At 33.2% G+C, this 18,931-nt stretch overlaps 3 protein-coding genes across 4 annotated transcripts; 1 reads left to right on the plus strand and 2 right to left on the minus strand.

Annotated features, from left to right (window-relative positions):
• The first annotated feature begins 738 nt into the window (after nucleotides 1-738).
• LOC120625713 (GPN-loop GTPase 1) lies at nucleotides 739-6,300 on the plus strand. The gene is made up of 9 exons (XM_039892872.1): nucleotides 739-918; nucleotides 1,003-1,128; nucleotides 1,810-1,977; nucleotides 2,479-2,675; nucleotides 3,242-3,439; nucleotides 3,653-3,705; nucleotides 4,599-4,687; nucleotides 5,519-5,662; nucleotides 6,194-6,300. The coding sequence occupies exons 1-9, from the start codon at nucleotides 876-878 to the stop codon at nucleotides 6,274-6,276; spliced, it is 1,101 nt and encodes a 366-aa protein (XP_039748806.1). The 5' UTR covers nucleotides 739-875; the 3' UTR covers nucleotides 6,277-6,300.
• A 1,389-nt stretch (nucleotides 6,301-7,689) lies between these two features.
• LOC120625694 (FAD synthase-like) lies at nucleotides 7,690-16,160 on the minus strand. 2 transcript variants are annotated; one of them, XM_039892829.1, is made up of 5 exons: nucleotides 16,143-16,160; nucleotides 13,263-13,336; nucleotides 11,781-12,137; nucleotides 10,208-10,329; nucleotides 7,690-9,235 (listed from the first exon to the last, which is right to left on the minus strand). In XM_039892829.1, the coding sequence occupies exons 2-5, from the start codon at nucleotides 13,305-13,307 to the stop codon at nucleotides 9,004-9,006; spliced, it is 756 nt and encodes a 251-aa protein (XP_039748763.1). In that variant the 5' UTR covers nucleotides 13,308-13,336; nucleotides 16,143-16,160; the 3' UTR covers nucleotides 7,690-9,003. The 2 variants fall into 2 exon arrangements, with proteins under 2 accessions (XP_039748763.1, XP_039748762.1); XM_039892828.1 differs by having other exon boundaries at nucleotides 15,949-16,155.
• On the minus strand, nucleotides 14,432-15,949 carry LOC120625693 (tRNA (guanine(37)-N1)-methyltransferase). The gene has a single exon (XM_039892827.1). The coding sequence runs from the start codon at nucleotides 15,908-15,910 to the stop codon at nucleotides 14,531-14,533; it is 1,380 nt and encodes a 459-aa protein (XP_039748761.1). The 5' UTR covers nucleotides 15,911-15,949; the 3' UTR covers nucleotides 14,432-14,530.
• Nucleotides 16,161-18,931: the final 2,771 nt, after the last annotated feature.

Below are 18,931 nucleotides of genomic sequence, written 5' to 3' on the forward strand. Positions count from 1 at the left end.
CTCATCCTCACCACAGGTGGGTCGCTGCTCACAATTAGGTTAATCCTCATGGCCGATATGATGCGACGGTAAGTATGAAATGTTTATTATGAATAACAGGCAATTTGAAAAAAAACTAAAATCTATTTTAGTTTTTTAGTTCTTCTTCTTTTGATTTATTTATGGAGGGTAGAGGTAAGGAGAATCATCTTATATGGGAGAAAAGTTGAAAAAGTGTCCAGTTGTTGAGCTAAATAACAGTTCAAAAATCCTCCACAATGGCGCTGGTGGATGCACAGGGTATGGTATGAATGTAGCAATCCTAGATGAATTGAAGTATGCCGAGTTAAAAAATTTAATGTCATTATCGACTAAAGTAGTTAATTATTGAGAATTTCAACAACTTACGTTGTACAAAATATTGTGGTAAATATAACCTTACATATTTATTATAACCAAACGTGCGTAAAGAGTGATTTTATTTCGTAAACAGTAAATAGTACGGTATTTATATTTGGCGCTTCTTTTAAGAGTTACCCTGATGCAAATGTGGCGCCATCCTAATTTAATACATTTTGACGACACTTTTTCATATACACAGATGACTCTCCTCTACCCTCCATAGATTTATTGCTTCAAAAACACATAAAACATAGTTTAGCTGTTAGATAATTTAAAAAAAGCGCTGTCATTCTGATTTTCGATTGACAAAGCTCATTTTTTAACCTGTATATAATATCTGTGTTTGTCAATGTCAAAATAAAACAAACATTCATCAGTGACTTCTTCCCATGTTTTTGCAGGTTTCTAATACTTTATTTCGGTCTCTAATTTGAAAATAATACTCTTCTAAAGAAGACTCTCTACAACTAAAATAAATTCAACCAGACTTTAAAATGGAAGAGGAATCGCCAAAACCTGTGTGCCTGATAATATTAGGTTACTATAGAAATTCACTCTGTTTTGGCTGTTTATGTAGTACGTAAACAAGTTGATTTTAACAGTAGGATTTGTATGTAACAGGCATGGCTGGCGCGGGAAAAACTTCGTTCACAAGGCGTTTGGCTGGTAAAATCACAAATGGTTCGAAACCTTACCTAATAAACCTTGACCCAGCATGTCGAGAAGTTCCTTACCCGGCAAACATAGGTAAGTAATTATAATTTGAATCTCGTAATTTTCTTTTTCTTTTTCTACGAAGGTTTGAAAGCAGCGCCAAGTTTATACGAATAATTGTCTATAAATCGATTTCTAAGTATGATTTCTTCAATGGTCATACCCTGTTCGAGGTTTTCTAAGTTCTGGTTAGAATTAACTTCTCAGTGCAAGTAAATAATTATGAATACTGTATGTAACAAACACATTTATTTGAAAATGAAATCAAACCAAATAGAACAACAATAAGTAATTTGCATGTTATTTTGAATTGTTCTTAAATATATTTCATATTATATTATTATTTCTCAACTTATGGATTCTTTAGCATTAATTTTTTTTTTTTTTTTTTACTACGACAATACACACATTGCCATCTAGCCCCAAAGTAAGCGTAGCTTGTGTTATGGGTACTAAGATGACTGATGAATATTTTTTTGTATAATATACATAAATACTTATAATATACATATAAACACCCAGACACTGAAAAACATTCATGCTCATCACCGAACATTTTCCAGTAGTGGGAATCAAACCCACGGCCTTGGACTTAGAAAGCAGGGTCGCTGCCCGCTGCGCCAATAGGCTGTCAATAATCACAAGTAATTTAATCACAAGTCACAACCCTATATAGTAATAACCCTAGTATACTTTATAAGTTTTACTATCCAGATGTAAGAGATACAGTAAACTATAAAGAAGTAATGAAACAGTATGGCCTTGGACCAAATGGAGGAATAGTAACAGCATTAAACCTTTTCTCAACAAAGTTTGGACAAGTTGTTGACCTCATTGAGAAGGCGGGAAAGAAACATAAATATTGCATTATTGATACACCAGGTAAGTGCCCCTTATAATTCTATTAACTATAATTACAGCCCATGCACAGTGTTTAGTGCTGTGTTTCTATAAACAGGATGTTTTGGGCCACAAATAATTTTTTGCTCTGGTCTGAATGGTTTAAGCTGTGGCTACACATATCATGGAACAGTTTTTCGGTAAGGTGGTAAACCTTACCGAAAAACTATATGAAGCATATGGTAAAGTGGCAGGCAGAAGAAGGCCTGGCCGGAGAAGAATCATGGCTTAAAAATCTATGATAATGGTTTGGAAAGAGCACCAAATCATTATTTAGAGCAGCTGTGTCCAAAGTAGAGATAGCCCTAATGATTGCCAACCTTTGTAAGGAGACGGCACCCTAAGAAGAAGTTTAATATAACCACTATATACCATGTGTAACTGAATTACAAAAACTGTTGAAGAATGCATAAGTTAACTTCATAAGCAATTACCCTGTAAATATTTTAAATTAAAAGAAGCATATTTATTCCATTTCAACAGGTCAAATAGAAGTTTTCACATGGTCAGCATCTGGAACAATAGTGACAGAAACGCTGGCTGCATCATGTCCAACTATAGTAGTTTATGTCATGGACACAGTGCGTAGCGTATCACCAGTCACATTCATGTCCAATATGCTGTATGCCTGCTCCATACTCTACAAGACTCGCCTGCCCTTCATTGTTGTTATGAACAAGGTAGTGTATGAAAGAGAAACTAATAATTTTCTTGCTTGCTTTTTATGCAGTAGTAACTGCATTACAAACCAGTGGTAAAGTAAAAAATTACAAAAACACTTAACTTCAACTTCATCTGTTTTTATGGTACAGTAGTGACACTGTCTGCGTAGTATCCCATACTGCAGTGCTAATGAAAAAAGTGTCTTATCGTCATTTTGTCAAAATGTAGTTTCAGATTTTTCCTACATCAGGACCTTTAACTATGTTACACGATTGTCTTTCCGTTTGTGTCCGAATAAATGATTAACATACATTGGCAGCGCTTCTTTTGCAGATGGAAAACTTGCAATTGCAAGTTTCAAACTTTAGAGTAATATTGGTCACTTGGCTTTTCCATAAAGTACATTTTGTTCATCTATATTAAGTTCCTACTACAGTTTTCTCATTAAAAGGCCTTGGTTACAGCAATAAACCCGCCTTTGCATTGCCGCCTTCAAATTTTGTGTTAAGTTCATGTTTTGCGTGCAATAAAGTAATAATATTAAAAATACTTTATATTAATATTAATCTTTTATTAATTCCAGACAGACGTAGTAGATAACAGTTATGCTGTGGAATGGATGAGGGACTTTGAGGCCTTCCAAGAGGCCTTAGACGCGGAGGGGGATGGCGATGGGGAAGGCAGTACCTACGTCGGTAACCTGACAAGGTCGATGGCCCTGGCACTCGATACATTCTACGCGGATTTAAGAAGCTGTGGAGTTAGTGCACACACTGGGGAGGTATGATGTTTAAATTATCTATTGTATGTACTTCAGTGTCGAAATTTTCTAATAAAGTATTTTTTTAACACAGCAGGATCGAAAAGAGGGCAATTTTGATATTTTCTTCAATTCAATTATTCAGCTTTTATGCCCTGTTGCAACAGGGCATAAAAATGTTTTTTTTTTTTTATTTATTTTACAAGTCGAAATTTAATCAATTTTATGTTTCAGGGTATTGATGAATTTTTCAAACTAGTAGATGATGCAGCTGAAGAATATGAAAAGTAAGTAGTTTATAATAATAATAAATAAATAAATATACGACAATACACACACCGCCATCTAGTCCCAAAGTAAGCATAGCTTGTGTTATAGGTACTAAGATAACTGATGAATATTTTTATGAATAATATACATAAATACTTATAATATACATATAAACACCCAGACAGTCCAGACACTGAAAAACATTCATGTTCATCGCAAACATTTTCCAGTTGTGGGAATCGAACCCACGGCCTTGGACTCAGAAAGCAGGGTCGCTGCCCACTGCGCCAATCGGCCGTCAAAGTTATTTGCACTGTGCAAATTATTTGCACTTCTTTATTTATCACACTTTGTGATTGGTGACGTATAGTGGTAAACAGTGGCGTGCGTAGAGGGTATGCACACGGTACACAGATAATATAAAATCAAGAAAATCTCCAGTACGAGTTATCAAAAACTTAAGGGTAGGCATTTTATAATTTTTACATTGCTGCTCCTTAATAAAATAGATTTATTTCAATGAAGCTTGCTTTGTAGTCATTGATTTAGTTATCTATATACTAGATTTGGATAAAGATTAAAATACTATGTAGGTATAAAAAAATATGAAGAGTTATTTATATTACTAATATATTTTTATCCAGATAAGTAAAGATTTATTATTGACAGATAATATTTAATTGTTTAAAACGCACATAACTTAGAGAAGTTAAAGGTTTGTGCTGGGATTCGAACTCGGCCCTCCGAAAGTGAAGTCGAAGTCCTACCCACTGGGCTATAACCATTTACAAAAAAAAATGATAAACAGGAATTTATTGACCTATGTACTTGTGGTGCAACTCGGACTTGAGCAATACTACTTATGGGCATTGTTTAAAGTCTTATGTATTTTTTTTAAATCCAATTATAGAGACTACAAAGCTGATTGGTTAAGGATGCGCGCAGAAAAGTTAGAAGAACAGAAAAGGAAAGAGGAAGAGTTAAAAAAAGGAGACAAAAGTAAGAATTTCTTTAACTGCTTAAAAAACGTTTCTCAATTCAACCTGTATGTTTTAATAATGGCTCTCTTTTATATTTACTTATTTATATATCACTTTTTATTTCTACTTTTAAATGTATGGTAATACTTAAAGGTGGTCCTATATTATTAATCGAAATAGATTTAAGCGCTTTTTGAAATAAATCAACAATAAGTTAAAAATAAAAAAAACTCCTGACTTTCAATATAGTGTACATTACTCGACTAGTCAAGCCCTTTCATTTGATACCCATTGAGTGAGTTGGGAAAAATATGTGAACCGCCATTTTTTGGCGGCGACCATCTTCATTGACGGCCGATTGGCGCGGTTTGCAGCGATCCTGCTTTCTGAGTCCAAGGCCGTGGGTTCGATTCCCACTACTGGAAAATGTTTGTGTGATGAGCATGAATGTTGTTCAGTGTCTGGGTGTTTATATGTATATTGCTATTTACTTATGTATATTATTCATAATAACAGTAACTGATTATTCATCAGTCATCTTAGTACCCATAACACAAGCTACGCGAACTTGGGGGCTAGATGGCGACGTGTGTATTGTCGTAGTATATTTATTTATTATTATTTTATTTATTAAATCATATTGGGTTATTGGCACTTTTACGTGCAAGCTCATTTTAAAGTGTGTGTGCATGTCACTGAACTCCTACTAGACGGCCGAACCGATTTGAATGAATTTTTTGGTATATTTGGGTGACACCCTGGATTGTTTAGATTCACAAATTAGCCCGGTGGCTAATGGGGTCCGCTAGTCACAAATGGGGTCCGCTAGTTTATATAAATAATGTTACAGGCGATCCCGACACGGTGATAGACAAAAAAAAGCTGATAGATGAAGTGGCGGGCGGTCGGGAGCTGAGCGACATGTACCTAAAGCATCCCGCCAACGAAAGCTCTAGTGACGACGAGGGCACCGAGGCAGAGCCGCAGGATATAGGTATGTAATAAAAGGCTTCTCACAATGGGTATGCCCATAATCACCACACTGTGCAGACGGAAGAAGTAGCACACAGGATGATGCTGCCCGTACTTCGTTTTGTTCCTTTAGTCTACTCGTGCGTCATACGAGGGGGGGGGGGGGGTAAATATAATATATTAAGTGATATAATATGAAATAATAAATAAATTACCTAAAACGCAAATACCTGAAAACATTCATGTTCATCAGACAAACATTTTTCTGTTGTGGGAATCGAACCCACAGCCTTGGACATTTGTTTTATTTTTTTGTTAATGTCAAGTTTATGGGTAAAGCCCCAAATAAATGATTATTATTATTTGGTAACAAAAAAACAAAAAACAGATTTTAGTACTTGAATAGAACTTAGGTATTTATTATCTTTGGTGAAATAATAGAGGGACCGGTTGTAATAAAATACAGCAAAAATTTTTGTTGATGTCCTTTGGGGCATTACTTTAAGACACGTCAACTTAAGTTGAACTAATAACAGTAATATTTATCTTCTAGATGATAAGCCAGAAGATGTCGCCGCATTCCAAGAGTTCATAAGAAAACATGTGAAACCCAATAGCGCTGAACCAAAAACTTGAGTAAATAAATGGTTATTTTTTTAAGTTTTCTTTCTATTCTGCTAAATTGTATTTCCCAGTTTCTGGTGTGAGATTTTCTGTCTACGTTTACTTATTCTAACGCGTGAAAGTAAACTACGATTTATATGGAATAAAAAGAGCGCCATCTGGGGACCGTCGGATGTCCATAATGCTCGACATAGAAAATTTATAATCATCATCTTCAACCTATATGACTCCATCACTGTGCAGATGTCTCCTCTCATAGTAGAGAGGAATTAAGAGCTTGAACCCACAAAGCTGCTCAAATGCGGGTAGGCGGGCATAAATTAATAACTTTCACATGTTGTCATACTAAAACTGACGATTATAAAACTTATTGCCGTATATCTAATTTAGTTATAAACTGTACGCTACGTGGAACTAATAAAGTGACAGGAGTCCTAGATTTTACTTTAGCATATGATGTTAGGGCTGAATCTGATTAATTTCAGTAAAAACTATGGCAATGGGTTACTCAAACACTATTAGCGTTTCGGTTTTCACAGATGAGTCTCAGAGACAGTAAATAATGTACTTCTAAAGCCTCTGAAATATAATTTCTGTTGTATAATATTTAGTTATATAAAAATAAAACTAAATTGGTGTATGAATAATATATTTCACAATCGCAGAGATATCGGTAAATACCTCCTGATATTACTAAGGTGTTATAAATAAACAAAAATATCACGATGGGGAAAGCAGTTCAAACTAATAAAAGTTTTTTGAATACATAATATATTTAAATTTCATTACACATATTATAAGAAAAACTGTGATGAGAAAATTAATTTGAGCTAAATACAAAAAGTGGTTCTGTAAACATATATGCACGTGAAACTTACTTGAGTTTATTTTCGTTTATTGTATAATAAACTCAAATTGTTTCAGATTCAAGTCTCGTAGATAAGGAAGAGTGAGATAGAGATAGAAAGTCTTGGGTCAGTAACGTGGTTTCAGATTTTATTTGGGCGATGTTAGCTGTTGTTTCACCCAAAGATTTTCACGTAATTTAAGTATTTCTGGCGTTTTAACTATTTTCGAATATCACATCATAGTTTATTAAATATTTAATTATAAAAAAAACTTTCATACCAACGTCACACAAATAACAAAAAATACAAAAGTCTATTTTTTCAATCTGGTCTTATTATGTAAACAAATTTATTTTAATCTGTTAGTGTAAAGTATATTTTAAAATTAAAAACCTAAACTAATCTTATTATTATCGAACAAACGTGGCTGTACGGTGATATATCTTTGCCTTTTCCCTATAAGAAAAAAAATTAACAAACATTTTCCAAAGAAAAACATACCTTCTAATAAAAAATTATATAAAGTTTCTTTACATAATAAGATGAGTTAAAAATAATAGAGTACACATTAATTAAATAACAAAGTAGTGGAGAAAAAATATGTTCATGTTCTAGAAATTTTAAAATAAACGAAACAATAAATAGTTCTAATAGTGAGGTAAGGGTGTAAGCTTTCTTACTTACGTATATAATAATAACTAATTAAGTAGTTTCAAGCCCTGTAATATATGAATTTATAAAATATTTTGAAATTTAATTATCTATGATGAATTAAATATCATCTTGTGCGATATACCGTATAGGGGATTAGCGCCGTATGGGATAGGGCGCCCATTTTTGGTCCGAAAAATAATTAACCATCCATAAAAATTGCTTTATAAGTGCAAAAAAAAAAAGTGATAGCGATAAATGAAAATAATTTTACAGGATGTCTTTTTTGTTTGTTTATATTGTGACAAGTGACAGTTATGGCCGGCTGTCAATGTCAAATATCGAATCGACTTCATGTCCTGTATTTGTTTTCAATGATGCAGATGAAAAGTACTGTTACAGTTTCTGTATTCATTTCCACATATAAATAGCACACTATCACACCTATATTTTTTTAATAATTGTTACCAGGGCCAAATTTCAATGGATGGTAGCATACCCCATTAATCTACGCTAATATCAAATGTTTCTGATACATCACAAGATGGTTCTGTACAGGGTTACATACGATGCCATACTATAATTAAAAAACACTCTATTGCTATACATTATACTGAATGTATATCGTAGTCATCTAAAGTGCACCTTAATTGTAATAGAACTACATCACGTTTAAGGTTCAATTTCGCAAAGCAAAACATCAAACAGAAGTTAACTTTTTTTCGCTTTCTATAGCTGAGCAAGTCGGTCTGCCAGGTAAAATTGGAATTTTTAAAATTAAAAAGAAATAAGTACATCGTTTTCTGAAAGCATTTTTATAGAGTTAAGTGACCGGCCATCTTAACCATACTACACATTTTATAACAGTGTATAAAAAAAAAATGATTATTTTTAATAAGTTCGAGCCCATAAATATAAATGTATACCTGCCAATGCAAAAATAATCTGGAAAATTGTTTAAAAAAAGACTAATTATCCGTTATGTGGCTTATAATGCTAGTACACATTGAATCTGACTTAAATAAATCAATCTAGCCAAGTCCGAAGCCTCCCGCCGGACCAGAACAGAGAAAATTCAGAAATTACAAATTCCCAAACAGATCCTGCCGGGAATCGAACCCGGAACCTCCAGCTTAAAACCACAGCGCTTACCGCTGCGCCAAAAATTTAATTTGAATTGCATAACACGCAACAAATCGAAAGTGAACAATTAACGTAACATTAAATATATATAATAAATTTATACAATATCAGATTTCTTCTCACTGCACACATTGTTTTCTAAAGTACTTGAGTCCGTATGTCCGTTTTGGTTACGTCCGTTGAGAGAGGTCTTTGACCCCCGTCCCGCGCGTTCTAGTGAAGGATCGCTTAGCTTCCAAGCGGGGTGGTATGAGATACTTCCGTGTTTGTCTTTGTAAGCTAAAGCGGGGTTTGGAGACGTGTTATGTATACTACCTATTGATGTGTACCTGAAAGGGAAATAAAAGCAAATTATATCAAAAAATATTTGTTAAAACCCTTACTAGTCCTTACTAATATTATAGATGCGGAATTGTGTTAATTTTTTTGTATGTTTGTTTGTACTTCCTTTACGCCTTTACTGCTACAAATTCAGTAAGAAAACATAAGCTATGAAGGAGCATTAATGTATAATAAATTACCTAACGACATTAAAATATAACAAAATTTCAATATTTTTAAGAAAAAACTTAAAACTTTTGTAATTGACAAAATCTGAGTGTGGTCATGGCTATGTATGACAGTATGAAGTATTTATTTATAATTTTACCCTCAAGTTTTTTTATTTAATTTCTGGTTGTTTTGTACGTGCCGTTGTTTGTAGTTTTAATATTACCTCAATGAGAATATTTATAACATAAAATAAGTTGTAAATATTCTCATTGAGTGAAATTGTAATTTCTTTTGAGAAAAATAAACCTCTTTAACCACAAAAGATGGAGAGTAACATATGCTATTATTTATAATAACGATTAAATAAATAGATAAATATACTACGACAATATACACATCGCCATCTAGCCCTAAAGTAAGTGTAGCTTGTGTTATAGGTACTAAGGTGACTGATAAATATACAACAATACTTATACCGATAAACACCCAGGCACTGAAAAACATTCATGTTTATCACAGAAACTTGTTCGAGTTGTGGGAATCGAACCCACGGCCATGGACTCAAAAAGCAGGGTCACTTCCCATACAGAGTTTAAACCCGAAACTCCCCACCAGACAAAAAGATTAGCAGTTAAACACAATCTTAACGAGAAAACGCTTCGAGAAATACTGTCGCGTGGCGTAGCCCCGACATCAAACTCGTAACTGATCTAAAAGACAATTATCTCTACACACTGCTTTGAGATATAAAAAAGAAAAAAAAACTTTTTTGGAAACAAAAAAAATCTAACACATTATTTTAGGCTTACCCTCTGTCATAAAGGCTGCAATAAGGCACTTTCCGCTTTAGTATATAACTCCAAATCTGATGGTAGCTCCAGTTTAGTAGCGGCGACACTCTGACTATTTGAGGCCAGTTTGGATCTGTTTTCTGTAATATAGATCGACGACAATAATAAATCTTATAACAATGTACTATCCGGCTCGAAGGACCAAAAAAAGTTTTCCTCTAATTCGTTTTAAATGTACGGATCAGGCAGATGGCGTTAAGTGTAAAATGATCTTCTGTGAACAGAGCAACAATTCGCATGGCATGCAAGGAAAATGTAGTATAAATTGTTCATCAACCTTAGGCATGTGATTGAAATAACCCCGGCAACCACGCCCTTCAAAACAAACACAATAATGCAGCTTGGTGGCAGAAATAAGCATGACCGTTGTACTTCCCCGGACGAGCTCTGTCACATTAATTCAACGAGCTCTTGAACAGAATTCAATGGGATCTATTCCATGACGGGGGGACGTCTTTGTTCAGTGAATTTGAGAATATTCAATGACCTTTATTTCAATATTCGCAGAGTACGCAATATTGACATCTCAATAAGTTCAAAGTACAGAAAAATCCTATTATAATGTTAAGGATTACATAAACGATATAAAAGCTTGGGTGTGAATTTCTCTAGCTTCATAGGTTAATTTAAATTTACTGTGGGATGGTGACAACAAAAAAAAATTACCCGGCTAAGTTTGTTGTGGGCTCTTCTTAGACCAGGGCGCGTTTGGAACCCTCGTAGCTTTAGGTTTAAGTCGGCGAAAAAAGTTATCACAATCCCCTTACAATTATGTAAACATATATGTATGAACACATATATGTATGAACACTTCATAAGTGCCTGTGATAGGCCTATATGAATAAAGAAATTTTGTTTTTGTCTTTTACAATGTTTAATCTCATCTTTCATTCATCTGTTAGCTATCTATAAATTTTTGTATCTACTAATTTTAAAATATTATTGTATTCTCGATGTAAGTTAACTATTGTGTTCGTTTTTGAGAAAATAAATGTCTTTAAGCTGAAATTACGTAGTTCCATCTAGTTAGTGTAATTGGCCCTGCCGTACTATCAAGAATAGAATAGAATAGAAAAACTTTAACACAACACAATAGGAAAAACACAAGGAAAACAGTTATAGTAATAAGAGCTAGGGGTAACAAGATGTAAAAATAAATAAAATTCTACTACCACTGCTAAGATAATCATTTCGTTATCGGTGTGCCAATGCCCTAATGGCCAAGGCCAAAAGATAATATGCATAACTCGGTCGCGCTTAGTTTGCACCTCGCTGATATATGATCGACATAATATTAGTCAATTAGCCAATACTTTTTAAGAATGATTCGCTTAATTAATATTTCAATAACAACAACAATTCTTTTAAGAGATCATAAAGATCTTTTTTTTGCATACCGTACGTAAGCGTCAGTGTTACGTAATCCACGCGCGGTGCAAACTTAGCTTGACCGGGTAATAAGGACAAATAAGGTGTAATAAGGACGACTTATACACGTCGTGTTAAGATACGATAGATAGTAAGAGCTCACTTGCATAAACTTCAAATCTTCACTATACGGATCAGATCTCCTAGTTCCCATGAAGCATGCCTTTAATTTACTATCTGACTCCAATATCCTATGCAAAGTTGTCTTCATCTCCCCTTCCATAACAATTAATTTAACATCATAATGATCCTCAACTGTTTGAGCAAAACTTTCAATTTCACTAAAAGGCCCTTTTGTTCGTATATAAACAATTTTTAAATTTTTCCTTGTGCCATTAGACTTTTTAATGTTGTCTAGGACATTTATTAGGAGGTCTAATAGAACGGTGCAGTCCTTTCCACCGTTGAATGATAGAAACACTTCGTCTATTTGGAACTCTTTGAAGCATTCTCGGATGATCTGGAAGAAAAAATTTTTTTTAAGGTCTTTATTACTATTAATACAACGATGAATTTCTTAACGACAAGGCTGCTTGAAAGCACTGTGCTCCGCTCTCATCTCTCACAAGATTGAAAAATTCTGATCTGCCTTCCGAACCGGTGGTTTAGTCCTACAGACTGACTTGACGTTTCAAAAGTGCTTATAAACTAGGCGTACTTGAAATAAATGAAGACCGATGGAAGTCGAAGACTTGACGGGCTTCCGTAAATAGATTATGCCTGCCATGACAAGCACTATAAAGAGATATACCGCGGTCGCGTACAAAGCGCTTCGCATCTTCGTTTCTGATCCGCACCGCTAGGATCTGGAATGTTCTTCCAGCTTCCATTTTCCCCAGTTCTTACAATATGAGTACCTTTAAATCAAGAGTGAATAGGCATCTTCTAGGCAAGCGCGCTCCACCTTAGGCTGCATCATCGCTTACCATCAGGTTTGATTGCAGTCAAGCGCTCGTCTATAAACATAAAAACAAAATACCCAGGTTTTCCATATAATTTGGGACTGCCTAGGACTTCGAGCACAAGCTAGTCAAATAAAAAGTCTTTTCAGCAAATTAATACCTATCACCTGTGCTGTAAGAGTGAAGGAAAACATCGCAAGAAAACCGGCTTGTCCAAGAGTTCGCTATAATGTTCTCAAAGGCGTGTGTACTCTAGTACCAAACCGCAATTGGTCAGCGTGGAGGACTCCGGCTTAAACCCTGCTTATACTGAGAGTAGACTCGTTACGTTATGGGTTGATAATGATAATGGAAATGTCTAAAACAAATCTCATCCCATCTACTGATAAAAAAACAGAAAGTGACTATTTTGCGACCACTTGACCAAATACAAGTATTTGGTTAAGGTACCTACACGTCACTGTTGGAATACGTATATGTACGTTGTTTAAAAACTAAAACAGGTAAATTTAAAATAAAGATTTTTTATAATATGAATGAAGAATTATTTGAATTAACGATTTTGGTTCCCCTGATAAGTACTTTAATTAACCAATAAATAAACTAACAAAATACACATATATAATGGTAGTGACTATGTCTGATGTCAATTTTTTCACAAATTTATTCTTAAATTATAATACCTCTTCAGACTCGTTCACAACTGTGTCAATATCTTCAAAATCCATGTCTTTCCGCTTGGTAACGCATCACTCTACTGAAATATCAAATAACAATAAATGTGAATATTATTTGAATAAATGTATGGACAAAAGAATAAAAACAGGTTCAAAATTTAAATTTTGTGGTATTGAATATACAGCTGATATCTTTATTTGTTCACATAGTTTTTCAATGTCATAATTACTGTAAATATCTTTATTTTTCTTAGTTCTCTACAAGTTAGCCTCCAACTTCAATCTCACCTGGTGGTAAGTCAAGATAGTAGTGGGCTAACCTGTTAGGGGTATGGCAGTTATATTACACCCATATCCCTTAAAGCTTTATACGCGACATCCTACACCATTTACTAGGCACAGCTAAAGCCTTCCGCCAGACCAAACCAGGGAAAAGTCTGAAATTTTAAATTCCCAAATGTCCTCTACCGGTGATCAAACCTGGGACCTCCCAATTTCATTTAGGTGGGCGCCATCTTAATAAAATTTTCTTTTAATCAATGACCAGTTATTGTTAAAAACACAGATATCTGTAATATTGCTAGACTGTTAAAGACACAGATTTTTGTAATATTGGTAGATTTTAAAAAACACAAATTTTTTGGATAAACTGCTTAATTAAATAGCTGCAAATGAGAAATAATTAGATGAATTTAAAAAAAACTTAACTCATAACAAATACTAAGAAAAGGTCAATAATTAAAATAGGATAAATGTAAACAAATTTAACAATAATTAAAAGAGGATAAATGTAAATAAAAATTGACATTATTTAGTGAGAGAAAAGTATAGTTAGTATCCTTTTCTTGCATGTTTGCAAACATTAATAATCTATTTTTTTTCTTAGTTTATTACTGGCCGTAAATAATACTGTTAACTAAACTATTGAACTGATTATAAATGATTTGTAGTTTTTTGAGAAATTCTTTATTCAACAAGGTCCACCAGTAGGTTAAATAAAAACTTTTTTTTTTCTTAGTATGACAGATTGGTTTGGATTGGATCAACAGACAAAGTAGTCACTATAGATATAAATTAAAATGTAGATTTATAATAAGAAGATAGATTTTGTTTTTACAAATGAATTGTGGATCTATTGTCTTGAATATAAATTAGAAAGAAAAAGAAATAAACAGTAACATTCCATCTATTTATTCAATAGAATCTATGATTTATAATCTTAGAAAAAATATACAAACAATAGTTATTCTATACAGTTATTTAGTGTATAATCACTAATTATCAAAAATTATATTTTTACAATGTTTTTTATTAGGTGGTTCACCACTTAGTTCTTTTTTACTACTTGAAAAAAGGATTTCCTTAGTCAAATTAAAAGTCACTCGCATAATTTCTTTCTTCGGTGCAACATTCCTGACATCAAACACATCTGTAATGGATGAAGTTACGTCGGCTCCAATATTATCACAAACCATTTTCTTGGCAATTGAATAAGGATCATCTCCAAGGGCAAAGCAATAAACATATACCACAATTCTACCATCAAATTTATCTTTAAGTTTTTCATCTTCAATTAAGCCAACGAAATGTTTCAAAAATTCAACTGCCATTCCTGGTAAATTCATGGTAACACATATTTTTGAACCATTTTCAAGCTTTTCAGTACCATTACAATAATCAATTATGAAGTTTCTGAATGTATTGCATATAAAATCTGTACCATCTATGTTAAACGATTTAAAAAGGCTCATATTGACTTTATTTTGTTTAGCATTATGGTTAAGCCATTTAAATGAGTCTGGATTTAAATCATTGGCAAAAACTCTGCATTTCTTTTTTGCTGCAGGAACAGCAAATGGACCAACCCCGCAAAACACATCAAATAAAATATCCCCAGGTTTCAGAAACTCCAAAATTCTTTCATGTTCTTTACATAGCCTCGGGTTCCAATATACTTTTGAAAAGTCAAATTGGAAAATACATCTGTTCTCTTTTACGGTTACTAAGAAGTCTTCTTCGCCAGCAATTACTTCCATACTGAAGTTCCTATAAGTGTTATCAATAAAGCTACTCTTATTAACTGCTGTGCGACAGGTTTTTATTTTGTCAACTAGAACTTCTCCAATAAGTGAACGATATTCTAATAGGTGATCTCGTAAATTGAGATGTATTATGTGACCAATTTGAGAAAACCCACTTACTACCTCTTCATTCTCGGGTAAAATTGCTTTGAAAATCTCATCATGTTTGAAATTGTCATAGTTTAACTGGACCTCCTTTTTATCAAAATTATCATCGGCAATGTTAAGCTGCTTGAGGAGTGTGCGGTCAGCTTCTGATATGTCCAGCCATTTAGAAACTTTGTCAGGATTCAAATAAATGCATTTATTAAAATTTTCACTATTTTTCTCTTGTAAAATTTGCACTGGCATAAAATTTGATAGTTTAAGGAAGTAAGATTTACATATTTGAGTTATTTTCGACAGTTTTTCATCCGGTATTTTTAGAATCGGCAGAATAACAATACGTGAGAATTTCTTGCGATCTAGGCACTTCATACCGCGGACTTCAACTGGTATCAATAAACTATTTGATAATGAAGACATGTTAACTTGGAAAATCAGTAATGTTCTACGAATTGGGGTCAAAGTCATAACAAATTGGAATCTACAAACTCAGTTTGGCTACTAACCTATTTTAAGGTAACATGATTATAAACAGCGTTTGTGGAACTTTTAGGATCACTACAGGCTTCTGCGTTCCTTTTGTCGTTTCGCTTAGGCTTCGTAAATTGATTTTTTTACCGAGCGTATTTTGCAAACTTGGGTTATTAACTCTTGACCGAGATTTGTACCTAAAGCTATGTGCTGACAAGTATCAACTCACACATGAGGTCACCATGTCAAATGGAAGTGACAGCTGGCATTGACAGTTTAAACTGACACTGAGAAGTTCCTCCTTTCATTACACAGATTAAAAATATTCTTTTAGCGCGGCCCTTAATCCTTTGTGAATTGTGTATTTAATCATAATATCCTTATGTGCAAATAGGTCTTGAAAATTAAAGCCGCGATCTGCAATTATGAAATCTTTTTCTTTGCATAAGGCTAAAACAGAAATTCTTTCTGTTATTTGTCTGTCACTAGTATATCATCCCCCTGAGCCAGCGGATGGATAATTTTTCCGTTCGCTGCTCAGAGAAGAATGTTGCACCTACCAAAAAATTTATAGCTTTGTGATGTTAATAGGAACTACAAGTAGCTTGTTGAGTACTGGGGTCAGATGGTTTAGAAATGGGTATTTCAGTGATATTGCTTAAATAATATTGGAATTTAGTAATCTACTAGACCTCGGCTAGGCCAAATATCAAGCAAAGACCACAACTCGTGTCTCGTACCCACACATAATTTACCCGCATTATGGAAAAACATTTTAGAGAGCTCCAAATCTGGTTTGTTTCTTTTTAATTTAATTAACATACCATAACTAGACTAGTCGTCTTCAATTCTAACATTAATGTAATTCTGTAATTCCTCTGTAATTCTGTGAGGAAAGAGGATAGGATATATTTTATTTCATGCAAATTTAAATAAAATGTTGTTTTTCTAAGCAAAACAATAGTTATTTATATGTTTGTTTCTTCCTCGCAAATACCCTTAGTATTTGCGATTACGATTTCTTATATAACGGATATCAAAGTCAAATATTTCTTTAAACAAATAGGCATATAGATGGCACTTCTGATGCGTACATTATATGTAAAATATGACATACAAGTGAGTAAATGGCGATAAATCAATTCGTAACCTTAAAACTACCAACGGAGATAAGAAACGAGGGTTCCAAACGTGCCCTGGTCTAAGAAGGTCTGTTTTTTTTGTTACCACCATTTCACATTGTCATTTAAAACTATTAAAGAAGCAACCTGGTTAGAGTAATAATTTACACCCAAGCATTTTTATCGTTGACGTAGGCCTTAATACTATAAAACGACTACTTAATATTTTTGTAATATCGTTATGAAAGACCGGAGTCTTCTAATACGGGTGTAGTCCTACTACACCTAGAAAGGTAGCAAACTTACTTTTTCGTTGGAACAGTAAAAATGTTAAAAATAAACTATTTTCACGAGAGATCACGGGATGAAGATAGATTCTAATTCCTACCTAAGATTTACACTGTAGGCATACATTTTACCATAAATCCATATTTTCCACCCAAATTGTGAAAAACTGAATTTCAAGTTGATGCGCGATAAATATAGTTATGAGCCATATCTAGGTATAGTCTGTCGTAGCAAACTTCATAGAAATTAGATTTTCCTACACCTTGTGCTGTTTGCGGTTTTCGCCGCGATCAACCAGACTATAAACATAATTGCATTAAAAAAACTACACCTACCTATAGACACAAAGTGGGTAACAATTATATGAATTAAAAAAAATATATTAATCGAGATATATAAAATAAATAATAGTTGAAAAAAACTAAAAACACATGCTTTTTATAGAAAACCAAACTAAAAAATAGAAAATAAATTTTAATAAATTTAAATTAAGAATAGTGTTAAAAATTTCAATAAATATAAATTAATAATAGTGAGAAACAAAAAAAAAAATTTTTGTAAAAAAGTGTGGGGTGCATGGTGTCAATAGTTATAAATATTTTATTGACAGATATGAGTAGTGTGATTATCATTTTGATAATATCTAAAAAAGCACCGCACGCTTTGTTTTGAATAAAATATTTTTTTTTATTTTTTTTCTATTTTTTATTTCGGTTTTCTATAAAAAGCGTGTTTTTTAGTTTTATTCAACTATTATTTATTTTCTACTTTTTAGTTTGGTTTATTTTAAACTGTTATTTGATCTAATCTACTATCAATTCCGTGATAACTCTAAGTAACTGTAATTATTTTCCAAATTATTAATGTGTACGGTAAGAGCCCCATTACCCGCTCAGGAATCTATATTAAGACGTAACTACCATAACAGTCCCTACGCGGGTGCTGCTAAGCTGAGTGCACGATCAGAGTGTCTCTCAAAATGCAAGTTCTAATTATTATTTAAAACAGCCCATTAAAAAGTAACAGCTAACGCCCTCTACCATCTAGTAGCTTAATGTTTTCTGTGGAATTAGTATTTTACCTTGGATTTCGCTGTTAGGTACGCGAACGCCAAAGTTGGTAACGCCATAGGGTTTTTTAAATTTAGGTCTAGATTGCGCTGTAGTAATTGTAATTTATAGTTCGAAAAAACTAAAAAATCTTATTTTTTATATTGAAAATTGGAATAATCTTCTCAAATTAGTGTATTTTCATCGGTCCTCGATATGTCTACAAATTTTGAACGAAATCTGACCGTTTAAAGTGGGCCAAAATAGCGTCCAAAGAAGTCGGTTACAAACTTACAAACATACAAGTGAAGCTAATATAAAGCGTGTAAAAAAATAAATCCCTATTTCCCTTGGTCACGCCATAACTTGAAAATAACTTTGCCCATTTCATCCATAAGTATTATTATATTTAAGTTTTCTAATAATTTTTGAAAGGTTTTTAAGGGACCACCTTTTTATTCTACTTGTATACTAATATTATAAAGAGGAAAGATTTTTTTATTTGTTTATTTATACTCAATAGGTTCTGAAATTAATAGGCCGATTTTAGCATTTCTTCG

Source organism: Pararge aegeria, chromosome 8, assembly GCF_905163445.1.
Source record: "Pararge aegeria chromosome 8, ilParAegt1.1, whole genome shotgun sequence".
In the NCBI taxonomy this organism is placed as follows: Eukaryota; Metazoa; Arthropoda; class Insecta; order Lepidoptera; family Nymphalidae; genus Pararge; species Pararge aegeria.